At 36.0% G+C, this 14,217-nt stretch overlaps 1 protein-coding gene across 1 annotated transcript in view; it reads left to right on the top strand.

Annotated features, from left to right (window-relative positions):
• The window catches only part of LOC116010683 (DNA-directed RNA polymerase II subunit RPB2-like), a 6,697-nt gene extending 2,793 nt beyond the window's left edge, over window positions 1–3,904 (top strand). The window contains exons 9-25 of the mRNA XM_031250182.1: window positions 85–222; window positions 306–378; window positions 469–545; window positions 621–728; window positions 802–918; window positions 1,068–1,223; window positions 1,305–1,409; window positions 1,515–1,640; window positions 1,728–1,805; window positions 1,888–1,983; window positions 2,073–2,188; window positions 2,253–2,322; window positions 2,402–2,455; window positions 2,532–2,675; window positions 2,791–3,090; window positions 3,220–3,642; window positions 3,719–3,904. Coding sequence (XP_031106042.1) covers window positions 85–222; window positions 306–378; window positions 469–545; window positions 621–728; window positions 802–918; window positions 1,068–1,223; window positions 1,305–1,409; window positions 1,515–1,640; window positions 1,728–1,805; window positions 1,888–1,983; window positions 2,073–2,188; window positions 2,253–2,322; window positions 2,402–2,455; window positions 2,532–2,675; window positions 2,791–3,090; window positions 3,220–3,642; window positions 3,719–3,838 — 2,301 coding nt within the window. The 3' untranslated portion in view covers window positions 3,839–3,904. The remainder of the gene's footprint in view (window positions 1–84; window positions 223–305; window positions 379–468; window positions 546–620; window positions 729–801; window positions 919–1,067; window positions 1,224–1,304; window positions 1,410–1,514; window positions 1,641–1,727; window positions 1,806–1,887; window positions 1,984–2,072; window positions 2,189–2,252; window positions 2,323–2,401; window positions 2,456–2,531; window positions 2,676–2,790; window positions 3,091–3,219; window positions 3,643–3,718) is intronic.
• Window positions 3,905–14,217: the final 10,313 nt, after the last annotated feature.

The raw sequence follows: 14,217 nt of genomic DNA, 5'->3' as shown, positions 1-14,217 counted from the left end.
TTTTTTTTTTTTTTTTTTTTTGTTGGGGTTATCATTTGAACCTGTTTGTAATTTGAAAGTAAGCGTTATGCTTTGATGAGCCAGTGTGTTGACAGTGGGAAGGATGTAAATTTGCAATTTGCCATTAAAGCAAAAACTATTACAAGTGGGCTCAAGTACTCTCTTGCAACTGGGAACTGGGGGCAAGCAAATGCAGCTGGTACAAGGGCAGGAGTTTCTCAGGTTCTGATGATATCACTTCCCTAAGCTGATATTACTATTCTATTCACTTGTCTACATATAATTTACCAGATAATTCAAAGCAGGTTTTGAATCGCTTGACATTCGCCTCGACCCTTTCCCATTTGCGCAGATTGAACTCACCCATCGGGCGTGAGGGTAAAATTATTATCTATCACTCAGTTTACTAATCTTTTTTGTTTACTAGTGCTTGTTTCTCATCATAATTTTACACTTTTGCAACTTTAGGTAAATTAGCAAAACCTCGACAATTGCACAATTCTCATTGGGGAATGATGTGTCCAGCAGAAACACCCGAAGGACAAGTAATACAATGCATGGTGATATTTATGTACTAAATATCGTGTTCTACATATTTACATGTGCTGCTGTTTTAACAGGCCTGTGGACTGGTAAAGAATCTTGCGCTGATGGTCTACATAACTGTTGGATCAGCGGCAAATCCCATACTAGAGTTTTTGGAGGAATGGAGCACAGAAAATTTTGAGGTACACAGTCAACAGAAGTTGCTTGAGGATTGAGTTACCGTATGTTCACAGGCATGATGATGTTTTTCTTTAGGAAATATCTCCTGCAGTTATCCTTGAAGCTACCAAGATTTTTGTAAATGGCACCTGGGTTGGCATTCATCGTAACCCTGAGTTGTTAGTGAAGACACTGAGACAATTGAGGAGACAGGTCTGTGAACTCCATTGTTGTCTAATATTTGCTTTCATCAGTACATAATTTTCTTAGTTCAAAAAAAAAATCTAGTTACTGATTTCCTCGAATGTATTGTCATTACAATTTGTTAATGAACTTTAAGTCCTCCCATTTATCTGTTACAGGTAGATGTCAACACTGAAGTTGGAGTGATTCGTGACATACGATTGAAAGAACTCCGCTTATACACAGACTATGGCCGTTGTAGTCGTCCGTTATTTATTGTGGATAACAAAAGACTACTGATCAAGAAGAAAGATATTATGATGCTGCAGGAAAGAGTATGTAGGCTCCTCAGTTTGTCACTGTCTATTAACTTTTCTATGGTACTAATCTTATAGGGTTTTTTTTTTCCCCTTCAGGAGTCCCCTGAGGAATGTGGCTGGCATGATCTTGTGGCAAAAGGATTTATCGAGTATATTGATACAGAAGAAGAGGAGACTACAATGATAGCGATGACAATGAATGTTAGCCTCTAATGCTTTTTAATCTAACTATGGTATCATATTTAATGAAAACATTTGAGCAGTAAGTAGATCATTTTTATCTGACGTTCCCATTTAATAATTCAGGACCTTGCAAATTCAAGGATAGAAGCAGAGGACGTATCTACAAGTCAGTACACGCACTGTGAAATTCATCCATCGCTTATATTGGGGGTTTGCGCATCAATTATACCTTTTCCAGATCACAACCAGGTCGGTTTTCCATACAATTTAGCTATATCTACTACTGTTTTACCCAATGCTTTCCTGTTAGGCTAATGTCAGATGATAATAATGCAGTCCCCTCGTAATACTTACCAATCAGCCATGGGAAAGCAAGCAATGGGAATTTATGTTACAAATTACCAGTTTCGAATGGTATTTAACATCAGTGTTGCAATCTGATATTCATTGTTCAGAACACTTTTTCCGCTTTTCTGACTGATATATTGTTGTGCAGGATACATTGGCTTATGTTCTTTACTATCCTCAGAAGCCTCTGGTCACTACCCGTGCAATGGAACATTTGCATTTTAGACAGCTCCCAGCTGGCATTGTAAGGACTCTATCGTTGTTAGCCTTTGTGGTTAGTTGACTTTAACTTACTTTTACACTGCTTGACCTTTTTGTGGTGGTTTTGTAAAGAACGCTATTGTTGCAATTTCCTGTTATTCTGGATACAACCAAGAAGATTCTGTCATCATGAACCAATCTTCAATTGACCGTGGCTTCTTCCGATCTCTCTTTTTCCGCTCATACAGGTATTGCTTATTGCACCTATTCCCATTCCTGATTGTGGTTTCTCAAAGTTTTTTCATTTTATAGGGATGAAGAAAAGAAGATGGGAACACTTGTCAAAGAGGAATTTGGGAAACCTGATAGGGAGAATACCATGGTCTGTCTGCTATTCCAATCCCAAAATGGAAAATTTGTTCTTTATAAATATTTAATGATGAAGGTGATAAATTTTGTAGGGAATGAGACATGGATGCTATGATAAATTGGATGATGATGGCTTTGCGCCTCCAGTAAGTGTGAATCCTTATAGAGGGGTGACTAAAACTTTTATCATGTTGTGAACTTGGAAATTCTGACTGATCTCAGGGAACAAGAGTCTCTGGTGATGATGTGATTATTGGAAAGACCACTCCCATTTCTCAGGATGATGCTCAAGGACAACCTGCCAGATACACAAAACGCGACCATAGTACTAGTCTACGCCATAGTGAAACAGGAATCGTGGATCAGGTTCACGTTACACAATCTCTTGTGATTATATATATTTCTCGAGTTCAGATCTTTCTCACTTTTGTATTTTTCCATTTTCGTTACTCGTGTTTCAATTAGTCTTCTTGTGTTGTAGGTTCTGATGACCACAAATGCAGATGGTTTGAGATTTGTGAAAATAAGGATGAGATCTGTGCGGATACCTCAAATTGGAGACAAATTCAGCAGCAGACATGGGCAGAAGGGAACCATTGGAATGACTTATACTCAAGATGACATGCCATGGACACTTGAAGGCATCACTCCAGACATCATTGTCAACCCGCACGCTATTCCCTCTCGTATGACTATCGGTCAGCTTGTCGAGTGTGTCATGGGAAAAGTTGCAGCTCACATGGGAAAGGAAGGAGATGCCACCCCTTTTACTGATGTTACTGTAAGTATAAAGAACTACACTCTGGAATATTATGACTGACTGTCAAAGTTACCAGATTCTTTAGATTGCTTGAATGACTCCTTGATGCATGGAGACATGGAATAATCAACACTGGGACAATGCTATCAGGTGGATAACATCAGCAAAGCTCTGCACAAATGTGGTTATCAGATGCGTGGCTTCGAGAGAATGTACAATGGTCACACAGGGCGATTGATGAGCGCAATGATATTCCTGGGACCAACATATTACCAGAGACTGAAGCACATGGTGGATGACAAGATCCATTCTCGTGGCCGGGGTCCTGTCCAGATTCTCACCAGGCAGCCCGCAGAAGGGAGGTCTCGAGATGGAGGGCTGCGCTTTGGGGAAATGGAGCGCGACTGCATGATAGCACATGGAGCAGCACACTTTCTGAAAGAGAGGTTATTCGACCAGAGTGATGCATACAGAGTTCATGTATGCAGGCACTGCGGTATAATTGCAATGGCTAACCTCAAGAAAAACTCTTTCGAATGTAGAGGCTGCAAGAACAAAACAGATATTATTCAGGTAAAATACTAATCTCTCACCAACTTTTCTCAACAGATCATCTTGTACTTAAAAATCTGGAGAAATTTCCATGCAGGTGTACATTCCATACGCATGCAAGCTTCTGATACAAGAACTCATGTCAATGGCAATTGCTCCAAGGATGCTTACAATGGAAATAGAGAAACTACATGAAAAGATGAAAAATGCAAGATAGAGAGAGGCAAACAAAAATGTGTAACATACTTTCTTCATAAGAGGAGGAATACACAGAAGAGCAACAACTTTTTTTAATAACATTGCATTGTTTCCTGATCATGAAAACTACATCCATAAGACACGTTAAAAAAAAAAAGATATTAAAAAAGCTTAACAGAACTAAGCAAAAGTACATACCCAAACTTAGAAATACCAAAAGTAAGCATAGTAGCCAGCAGGCTTAATACATTGCAAAAGTTCAATAAAACATTTTAACCAAACATAACCAGATCACTCTTCACATTTAATTTGTTCCTTTTGCTGAGCTCTAATAAGACTTTTAGTCTCCTGCACTAAAAGCTCAATCTGTTCAACCAAATCCAACATTTTGACAAAGTTTGGAGTTAATGCACTGTCATCACCAACAGCAGATGGACTGTCAGATTCAGAGTGATTCTCATCTTTCGCAGAACCCAATTTAATAGCATTTTCAACAGCCAATTCTTCAACGCCAGGAATCATCTCAGGTACAGAAAAGCCACCATTGAAACAGCCATTCTCATTCAGCACATTTCCATCCTTAACATTAACCAATTCCATAACCACAGATTCCTGATGAGTATGCTGAGACACTTGATCAGCGTCTTTAAACTTCTTCAAAGGCATCACATCAAAGACAGCTTCTTGATTTCCCTGAAACACTTCCATCACATTCAGTCCAACATCCTGAGAATTATGACCTAGTTCCACAGACATGCAGCCTCCATTCAGTGAAGGTAAGTCTATTCCTTCTCTAGTACATGATTGAATGTCTTTGTTATCCTTCTTAGAAGCCAAATGAGCATCTCCAACGACAATGCCATCAATCTCTGATGAAACCACCTCCAACTCAGGTACTGCAACACCTTCATTGGACTTGGTGCTGTCAATTTCTTTGGGCACATTTCCATCTTCACCATCAACCAATCCCATAACCTCAGACTGCAAACCATGTTCCTCAACTTGCTGATCCAATTGAACAGCATTATAAAGCTTGTGCAAAGCTATAGACTCTGTTGAAGGAACCACATCAATGACATGTTCTCGCAGAAACAGATGAGCAGCAACTTTTGACAACTCTGCAACAATATCAGTTTCCATTGATCCAATCTCATTCTCAACAGCCACCTCAGAGAGACAAGTCCCACAGACTACAACATCAGACACCACTTCAGGTACTGCAAACCCATCATTTTCTTTTAGCATATCTCCACAAATATTACCCTTCGGTTCCAGAAGCGTATTGGAGACAAGTTCTTCAACTTGCTGAGACAATTGAACCGCATCATTTGTTTCCATCAGTCCAATGCCGCAGCTCTCAGTGGCTCCTAAAAATCAAAACATAAATACTGATAATCTATCTGAGCAGTAAACAATAAATTAAACAAATTAAAATAACGTATAGTATAGTACCAGGTGTGGTCGAAGCAAGTTCCGCTTCTGCTTGCTTTCTCCTAGAGGCTCTCCTTTTCTTTGGACCAGAAGGCATTTTCTGCTATACTTTCTTGTTAGAATACAAGGTCTGATAGAGTGGTTTCTTGTTAGAATAGATTGCCTGAGTGGATTTGATGGAATGCATGCATGCTTTATATAGAAGAGGAAATTAATTAATTAAATTATTATGGGGGTGGGGGTGATCTGATGAGTCTCGAGTTGAGGATGATCAATTGCACTTCCTTCCACGTTCCCCATGAAAATAGAGAACTGGAAAGGTTCCACTCATTCCATTATTAATGCTGCGTTGCCTAAAATTATTAATCTTAATTAACATGAAATTACAATTTAATTTATCACTCATTTTTTCCTAATCAAGATTTAGACAAATTAATTAATACATCAAATAATCATTTAAATTAATAATAATAATAATAATAATGCAATTAATGCCACATTAACATAACCTAATATATATTTACATGCACTAATCCTCACTTGTCTAATGGATTATGGATCACCTTAATTTACCCATATATAATTGAGCAAGGGAATTTTACTTGTTGTGGACAAGTATTTTGCATATGGTCTAATTTTACTTATGTTGTTTTCTTTTCTTTTCTTTCTTTTTTTTTTTTTTTGCAAGTTTTGTTGAGCATTTGAAACTTAAATATTTAAGTTGGATTCAACTTTTTTCAAGAAGGCAGGAACCAAAAAAGATTACGTTTCATTACAAGGAAGCTAAGCTTAAATAGTTGATAGCATTGCTTCATGCACATACATACACAGAACTACCGTACCAAAATTAAACCTTACTAGCCAGCAGGGGCTTTAATACATACCAAAATATTTTAAGCAATTCAAGCATATATATATATAGTACGTAGCAACTAGTAAGCTAGAAGCTAGGGAAGGTTAATTGTTTACATTTATTGTTTGTGCTTAGTCACAAGACCTTTCATCTCCAACACCAGCATATGCCTCAATCATATCGCATTCAGTTCTAAAGGGTATTCAGATCTTGTGAACCGATAATACCATCTGTGCTAGGAATAAGTTGGGCTTCTGCTTGCTTTTTCCTACCCGCTCTTTTCTTTGGACCGGAAGGCATTTTCTTATATGCGGTCTTGTTATTGTAAATGAAAGTTGCAACCCTGAAGGCTATAAATAATTGAGGAAGTGAATATGTGATGGGATATATAGCCCAATGAACACGGGCCAATAAGCCTAAAACTTATTGGAGAAGATTTGAGGCAACTGTGGTATCTTATCTAACAAGCTAGCTAAGATTCACAAATGGAAATGGGCACTCTCACATTATTATCTCCGTAAAACAAAATTGGTGACTGACGTCTGACTTCTGACTCAGCAAGTAGGCTGTCACACTCTCGGGTTGTTATGCCGTGGACCCAGGTCCACCTTACAAGGTGGATCTGTGTCTACATTCACATACACTATACTCTACATTCACAATTTGTAAACTCCATATTCACACATTACATGATTATATGTTTAGTAACTATATTACCACTGTTATGCATTCACACATTCAAAACTCTATATTCGCAGGTCATATACTCCACGTTCACAACTTGAGAACTACACATTCACACATTACAGGGCTACAAGTTGCTAGAACTTCTTAACTCTATTATAGATTCACACATTCATAACTCTACATTCACGATTTCTATACTCCATATTCACAATTTGAAACCTTCACATTCACACATTTTTGGGCAACTCTACATTCACACAATCATAAATCTACATTCACGATTTCTATACTCTACATTCACACATTTTTTGACAACTCTATATTCAGCAATATATTTACTAAAAACAAAAGAAAAAAAGAGAGACAAAAACGAAGTAGTTTTGGACCCAGGTCCACCTTGCAAGGTGGACCTGGGTCCACAGCATAATTTGCCCACACTCTCACATGTGTCTTCCAACTTGCAAGAGCAATGTTAAGTTAAGACAATATTCATGAGAGACCATGAAATATATATCATTTTAATTACACTTCATTATTGGTTAAACTCTATATTTATAGTTTCATTTTTTACACACATTCGTTTAATTATAAAAATAATCTATTATATCTTGACATGTCATGGAATAAAAGTAATAAGAGTATAAAATAGGAGTCCATGTAGTAGAATTCTTTTCTTATACATCATCCATGAATTAAAGAGCAATCTTGAGCGGCTCAAGCTAGCCCATTAAGTTTCAAGTCATTGGATTATCAATTTTGAACTATCACGTTCCATTTTTTCTTTGCCCTAACTTGTGTTTGTATGTACATGTATTAACCACAAGTTTAAATACTATACTCCAAAAGAGGTGGCTAAGTTAGTGAATATCGTAACAAAATGTTATGTGTTCAATTCGTATTTAAACTCTCTCGATCGAGCTCATTGCATATAATCTTTTTAGTTGATGTACACTACACATATTAGGCAGTGACTTCGAATTTTCTTCGTCACCAAAAAAAAAAAAAGTTTTAAATACTAGATATATATAGTGAACCCGATGTAAATGGATAATGTTTAGTGTAGTTCGTACATTATTAATTTGTCGCTTGACAGGCTAACAATTATTTTCCTTTCATTTTCAATAATTTTGCAGCTTATATTATATTATTATATCATCCATGCATATATGCTTTTGGTTCTACACCTTTTTGACCAAAAACTCAAAAAAGATTTGAAATTCTTTCCTTCATACATAGGGAGTAACTAATACATAATGGAGCTAGGAAATGGTCATACGTCAGTGGATTAGATGTTCCATTATCTTAATTAATTAATGAAGTGCCGCACTGATTGACAATTTGACATTTCCTTTTTCTAAAGGCAACCTCCTCCTCCATATACATGGGATATTCCCTAAAATATCATATCGAGAATCAAGAGAAAGCTGGCCAATCCAATCACCTTATAATCTTATATAATGAGAGTTTTTGTCCTTCTATATAATGTAGACAATTAATTGTCTTCTCCATAGCTGACCTCAAACTAAGAAGACTAATATATCACTCTCATCGAATGTACGCCAAACTTAAAATTTTATAATTATCAAGTCAACAATCTAATTAATTTGGAGTCAATAATATATGGAGTAGCATCACCAACATCATTCTTAGATTTGTTCATTGATTTTGATTGGTTACGTTAAAGCTAACATTTTGAGATAGGAGTAGGTGATTTTACCAAACATTGGATCAAGCAGTCCAGAGATGAGAGACCAGATCACATGCACAAAACTATGCTTTTGGTGACAAGTCTTGCCAATGTTTGGCCTCTATTTGGTTGGAAAAATAAAATAAAGTATCCGGACCGGCATGCTGTATGTAGTTGTTGAATATAATGCTAATTAATTGATGCATGAAAACCAATAATAATGTCATGTCCCTATACCCTTTTTGAGCGCAAAGCTTGGCCAAACAATATATATCTCTATATATGCATGATCCCAGGTCAGGTCTTCCAAATTCAAGATACCAATCGTGCATATATTCCTGTAAACTCCCAGCTGCCATATAATATTAGGAAATGCTAAGGATTCTTTATTCTTGTTTTTTTTTTTTTTTTTTTCTTTCATTTGTTAATACTTATGAATTAAACATTTTTTTTAAATTGAACTCATAACTATCTAGGTAGGATAATCATGTTTTACTCATGTGACCACCCTCCCTGTGTAATTATGTATTCTTTTACTAGCACAAGAGCTGTTTAACAAAATAAACTTATAATACGTATTAATGAAAATTACTTAATACATGCCAAGTAATTTAGGAAAATAAATGACCAAAGACAAGTAAAAATGTATATAGTAAATATATTTTTATAACTTTGAACTCCAAACTTGAGGTCCCTACTTTACATATAGTCTTTGAGATTAGTATGAAGAGATAAATCATTGAATGTGTCTCAATTAACTTACAGAGCTCCACGTACATGTTTGTAGGGTGGTGATCATAACAAACCAAATCCATACAACCCTTCCTTTTATATATATAATCAGGATCATATGCGAACCAACCTTCCCGTGCAAACTTGTGAACTACTGAAGGATTGCACCGCAACTACTACATGAATGCAGTGGCAACGGTCCCAGACATGCCTGGAGGACGCGCGGATACCTTGCGGTGCATTTTTGTAGAAGTTGGGGTGCATTCCTAGCTTGATGAAGTTAGAGGAGTTGCAGTGGTTCTGAATATATTAATATATACTACTATGTGGGTTATTCGAATCCTGCACGTTGCGATTGCTAGTAAAGCAAAGCTTCTCAACTTATTTTGGATAGATTGACAAATTAAATTGTGCCATTAGACAAATATACTTTTATGTCATTCGAGTTCAATATAGTATGAGTTAAATTTTCACTTATTACATTTCATAGGCTATTTATACAAGCTAAGGTTTCTAACGAACATACCATTTGTCGCTCGTAATGTTTGGCAACCAACTCTAGAACTTTCGAGTGTAATAACGACCCTAGGCAAATACGGTGGATTAAAATTTTCAATAAGATAGATGAGTCACATCATCCGAATCTTTCAAAGTGAATTGGGTTATTATGATCTTTCATCGATCTCTTCTAGTAGACAAAATGCTCTTGGGCTCATCTCAGCTAACTAGATCGAACTCAATCACCTTGAACCACTAACTATCATTATACCATAATAAATATTAAATATTTCCTAACAAATTAAACACCTTTAATTAGGATAAGCGTCAGCACAACCTTAATTAGAATATCTTAATCTTAATTAGTCGCGGTCACTGGCAAACTTAGACAAATTCAATAAAAGTTGTATTCAAAAAAAATAAATAAATAAATAAAAGATTGGTTGTCATGGATTGACATGACAAATGCAATGTCCCACCTGGTTAATGATCTATGATATAATCATCATTTTAATTTGTACATTATACATGGATCATGACTCATGCCCAAGAGACAGCATGTTTATGTATTTATTTATTTATGGAAAGTAAAAGTGCATGCATATTAACTGATTTTTTTACAAGTATATTTAATATAATACAATATAATATATGGATGCTGACTGTAAACATAGGTATTTGTCTTTGCTTGTGTACTTGATATAGATCAATGCACTATAATTATAATTAGCATGACAGCATGACACCAAACTTATTCTTTGGTACAGATAGGTACATATATGATATTTTTAATTAACGTCACACCAACTATAATATAAATATTATTTAAAAATTAAAATGTCTTTACCTTTTTATTAACTTTTACGTTTCTAGTTCTTTATAATTATATTTAAATTTAAATAATGGTCATTTTTTATGGTTGTTAGCTGATTGGGTTAAAAGCTATAACTAGTTGATGAAAAATGTTTGATAAATTAGTTGTTAGTGATTGTTGTTTGGTATAATTTCTTTTCTAAAAAAAATTAATTGAAAAAATTATTTTGACCAATTTTTTGAATTTTAACATTTTTAGAATTTAAAAAAGTTGATTAATCAAATATTTATATTAATTTTTAACCAAATTAAATAGCTAATAGTGGTTAAATAAGTCAAAATTAATTGATAGACTAATTATTTTACCAAACATGACCAATATTTTTTTTTTCAATTATGTAGTGAAAAGTTTTACATATTGTTATGATCAATGATAATATTATAATTTAATAATTAACCAATTATAATTTACAAGGACACAAATGATTTTATCGTTTTTCTGAGTGGGACTACAGGATCACATGCCGGCACCGTAAACGTCGTTGGGACTGGAGGAGAGCATGCATGATAGAGAATTGATGTAACCGAACGACGTCGCCGTCGCCGTTTAAATTCCCGCTCCGTTACTCCACCCACCACTTTAAATTCGTCGAAATCTGGACCAGAAATTAACGTGTGAAACACAGTGAAAAGGTCGTGGGCTAATCTTAGCCACACACGTGGGGAGAAATGATTTGCACTCAAGTAAAAAATCGGCCTATCACTTTCTGACACTAAACAGATTTTTTTTTGAGGAAAATCAACTCCCGCGCGCCGCGCATAATTTTATTGTCAGCTCCTTCTCGAATTGACGATAATATCCTCACTTAGGATCAGCATTTTTATTTACTTATTTTGATGAATTAGGTTTGCAACTTAGGCCATACTAATTCTAAACTTTTATAGGGTATTTGATTGGGATGAAGGAATTAGGAAAAAATTGGATTGTAATTTGTTGAGAAAATAATAAGTTTGGAATAAAGTATGAAATTGAAATTGCAGGTTTGGTTGCAAGAATTTGAGTACAAGAAATTGAAAGGTAAAAAATGACAAAACGACTAAAATATCATTATGTTGTTGTAGTAATAATAATGATGATGATGATGATAATAATAATAATAATGATAAAAATAAAAATAAAAAGGATATTAAGGGAGAGGCAGAGTTATTCTTACACCAACAAATTTTTCTCATCTCCTCCACCGAATTGCAATTCATGGGGGTACCCCATGAATTGCAATTCCCTCCAACCAAAAGCGTAATTATTGAATTCATTGAATTTTAATTCCTTTACACCCAAATTCATCGCAACCAAACACCCCTTTAAAAGTTTTGTCCCAAGAGCTGCTTGAAAAGGTAAATTGTGAGTCGTCACATCATTCTCAAGTTCCCACTCCTTGCCGGTACAATTAGCGCACAAGGGCCTTTATCATCTCTAATAGATTTTTTACCCATTTTGGTCCTTTGACTATTGCATTTTCTCAATTTTACATTCTGACTTTTAATTTCACCTAATGTGGTCCCTTGACTTTCAAAAACTCCCCTATTTTGGTCCTCCGTTAGATTGATCGTTAAGCCAGTGTTAAAAGTGAGGGTATTGTCGTCCTTTCACCTGTTTGGCGCCTTTGATACCTGCCTATGACTGAATAAACCCAATTACTCCTCCAAATTAAGAACATAGACAAACAAAAACCCTAATTTGAGAAATTTCACCCTGTGCAAATCAAACATGATTTCACCCTATATACAATCAGACATGATTTCATCCTGGGATTAAGCGGCAGCTTACACCTCATTCATAGTTGTGACAAGTACGCGACACGTGTCAACTGATGATGCCAACTACGCGCCATTGTCGTGGCAGTTAAACTTTATATACGTACGTACATCCAAAGATATGGAGAATTGAAGAAATTAATCCAAAAAATTGAACTCAGAAGAAGAAGAAAGATGGAGAAGAAAGTATAAGAAAAGGGGAAATTGGAAGGGTTGCCGGTGGAGAGCAGTTCGTACACACAATACAAAGATTTAGAGGATTACAAGAAACAGGGCTACGGCACAGAGGGACACCAACAACCCGTTATTGACTGCGCCGCCGCCAGCTCCACCGATGCCCCCACCAACACCCCCGCCGTGGGTATTGAAAGACAGACTGAAGTTTTTTGTTCGTCTATGTTCTTAATTTGGGGGAGTAATTGGGTTTATTCAGTCAACGTCAGGTATCAAAGGCCCCAAACACGTGAAAGGACGATAACACCCTCACTTTTAACGTTGGCTTCACGACCAACCTAACGGAGGACCAAAATAGGGAAGTTTTTGAAAGTCAAGGGACCACATTAGGTGAAATTAAAAATCGAAATGTAAAATTGAGAAAATGCAATAGTCAAAGGACCAAAATGGGTAAAAACTCTCTCTAATAGATTAAGGTCAAAATTTTAGAATAGTCGATCAAACCAACTGAACTAACCTTACATCATCAGCATTTTTCTTCACAACATATAAGAAGTTGAATTTATTTATTTATTTTTTTGTCAAAATATTTTGCTTGAATGATGTGTGATGTAATTGACCAGGTCAAACAAGGGTAAAATTGGGAAGTGGAGGAAGTCCACTAGTCCAGCAAGGTTGGCGCGTACAATTTGGGTTAACTGACGGCAGGGACCCGTATATAGCTAGTTAGCTACCCAAAGCATCCAACTTTCTATAGCTTCGCATTACCCCAAAAACGCTCCGTCTCCACAAACAAAACGCAACCCAAATATTCTGATCCTCTAAATCCCACCATGAAGAAATCGAGCCTCTTCGCAGCCTCCGTCGCCGCTGCCTCCGCCACCGCAATCTCCTCCTCTTCCAAAACTCAGCCTTCTCATAATCAGGTACGAAACCTAGAAAAAAAAAAAAAAAATCTTCCGCGCGTATTTTTTTTTTCTCCGTTTGTTTGATTTTCTTGAAGAATAATTTCTTCCGGTTTGCAATTATATAGGATGATAACTCCGGGAAGCACTCCGCGAATTCGCCGTTCTCGAGGAAGTCATCGGCGGCGCCGGCGGCGCCATCATCTTCCGAGAAATTCGCACCAAGGTTTGATGGATTGAGGTTCATAGAGACGCTGGTAACCGCTCACCGATAATTAAAGCCGTACGTAATTGAGTTGAGAGAAAACTAGTTTTGAATAGAAGATTGATAGCATCCACATCTTTTCTTTCTTCTTTTTTTTTTTTTTTGTTTTTTTTGTTTTTGTTTTTTTAATTGCGTCAGCTGAAACTGTGCCTCCATATATTCAGATCAGAGGCATGTTCTCTTAATTTTAGCGTTTAGTAGTCAATTTCCAGTACTTAACTCCATATACTGGGCGTGATATTGTTTCTTTGTATTCATCTTTGATCATTCCAAATTAGTAAACATTGTTCGTATAGTATAAGCATTTTTCTTGTGGGAATTTTTTTTTTTAATCACATAAAATTTATATTTATGATGAAGAGTCCTCAGCTCTCTGCCATGGCATCCGTGTCGTTGATGTTGATACCACTTTTTACATTGTTTATTTAGATAAAAAAAAAAATTAATAAAAGATAAAAAGAATATTAGTCTCTGCCACTGGGTTAGGGTGTTGTGGGCTAAACCTTTTTTACCATAGCCTCATTCGCCAAAATCCTTA

The sequence above is a fragment of the Ipomoea triloba genome, chromosome 2, assembly GCF_003576645.1.
Source record: "Ipomoea triloba cultivar NCNSP0323 chromosome 2, ASM357664v1".
Taxonomy (NCBI): Eukaryota; Viridiplantae; Streptophyta; class Magnoliopsida; order Solanales; family Convolvulaceae; genus Ipomoea; species Ipomoea triloba.
The sequence above is the reverse complement of the archived record's forward strand: the minus strand, read 5'-3'. Positions and strand labels throughout refer to the sequence as shown.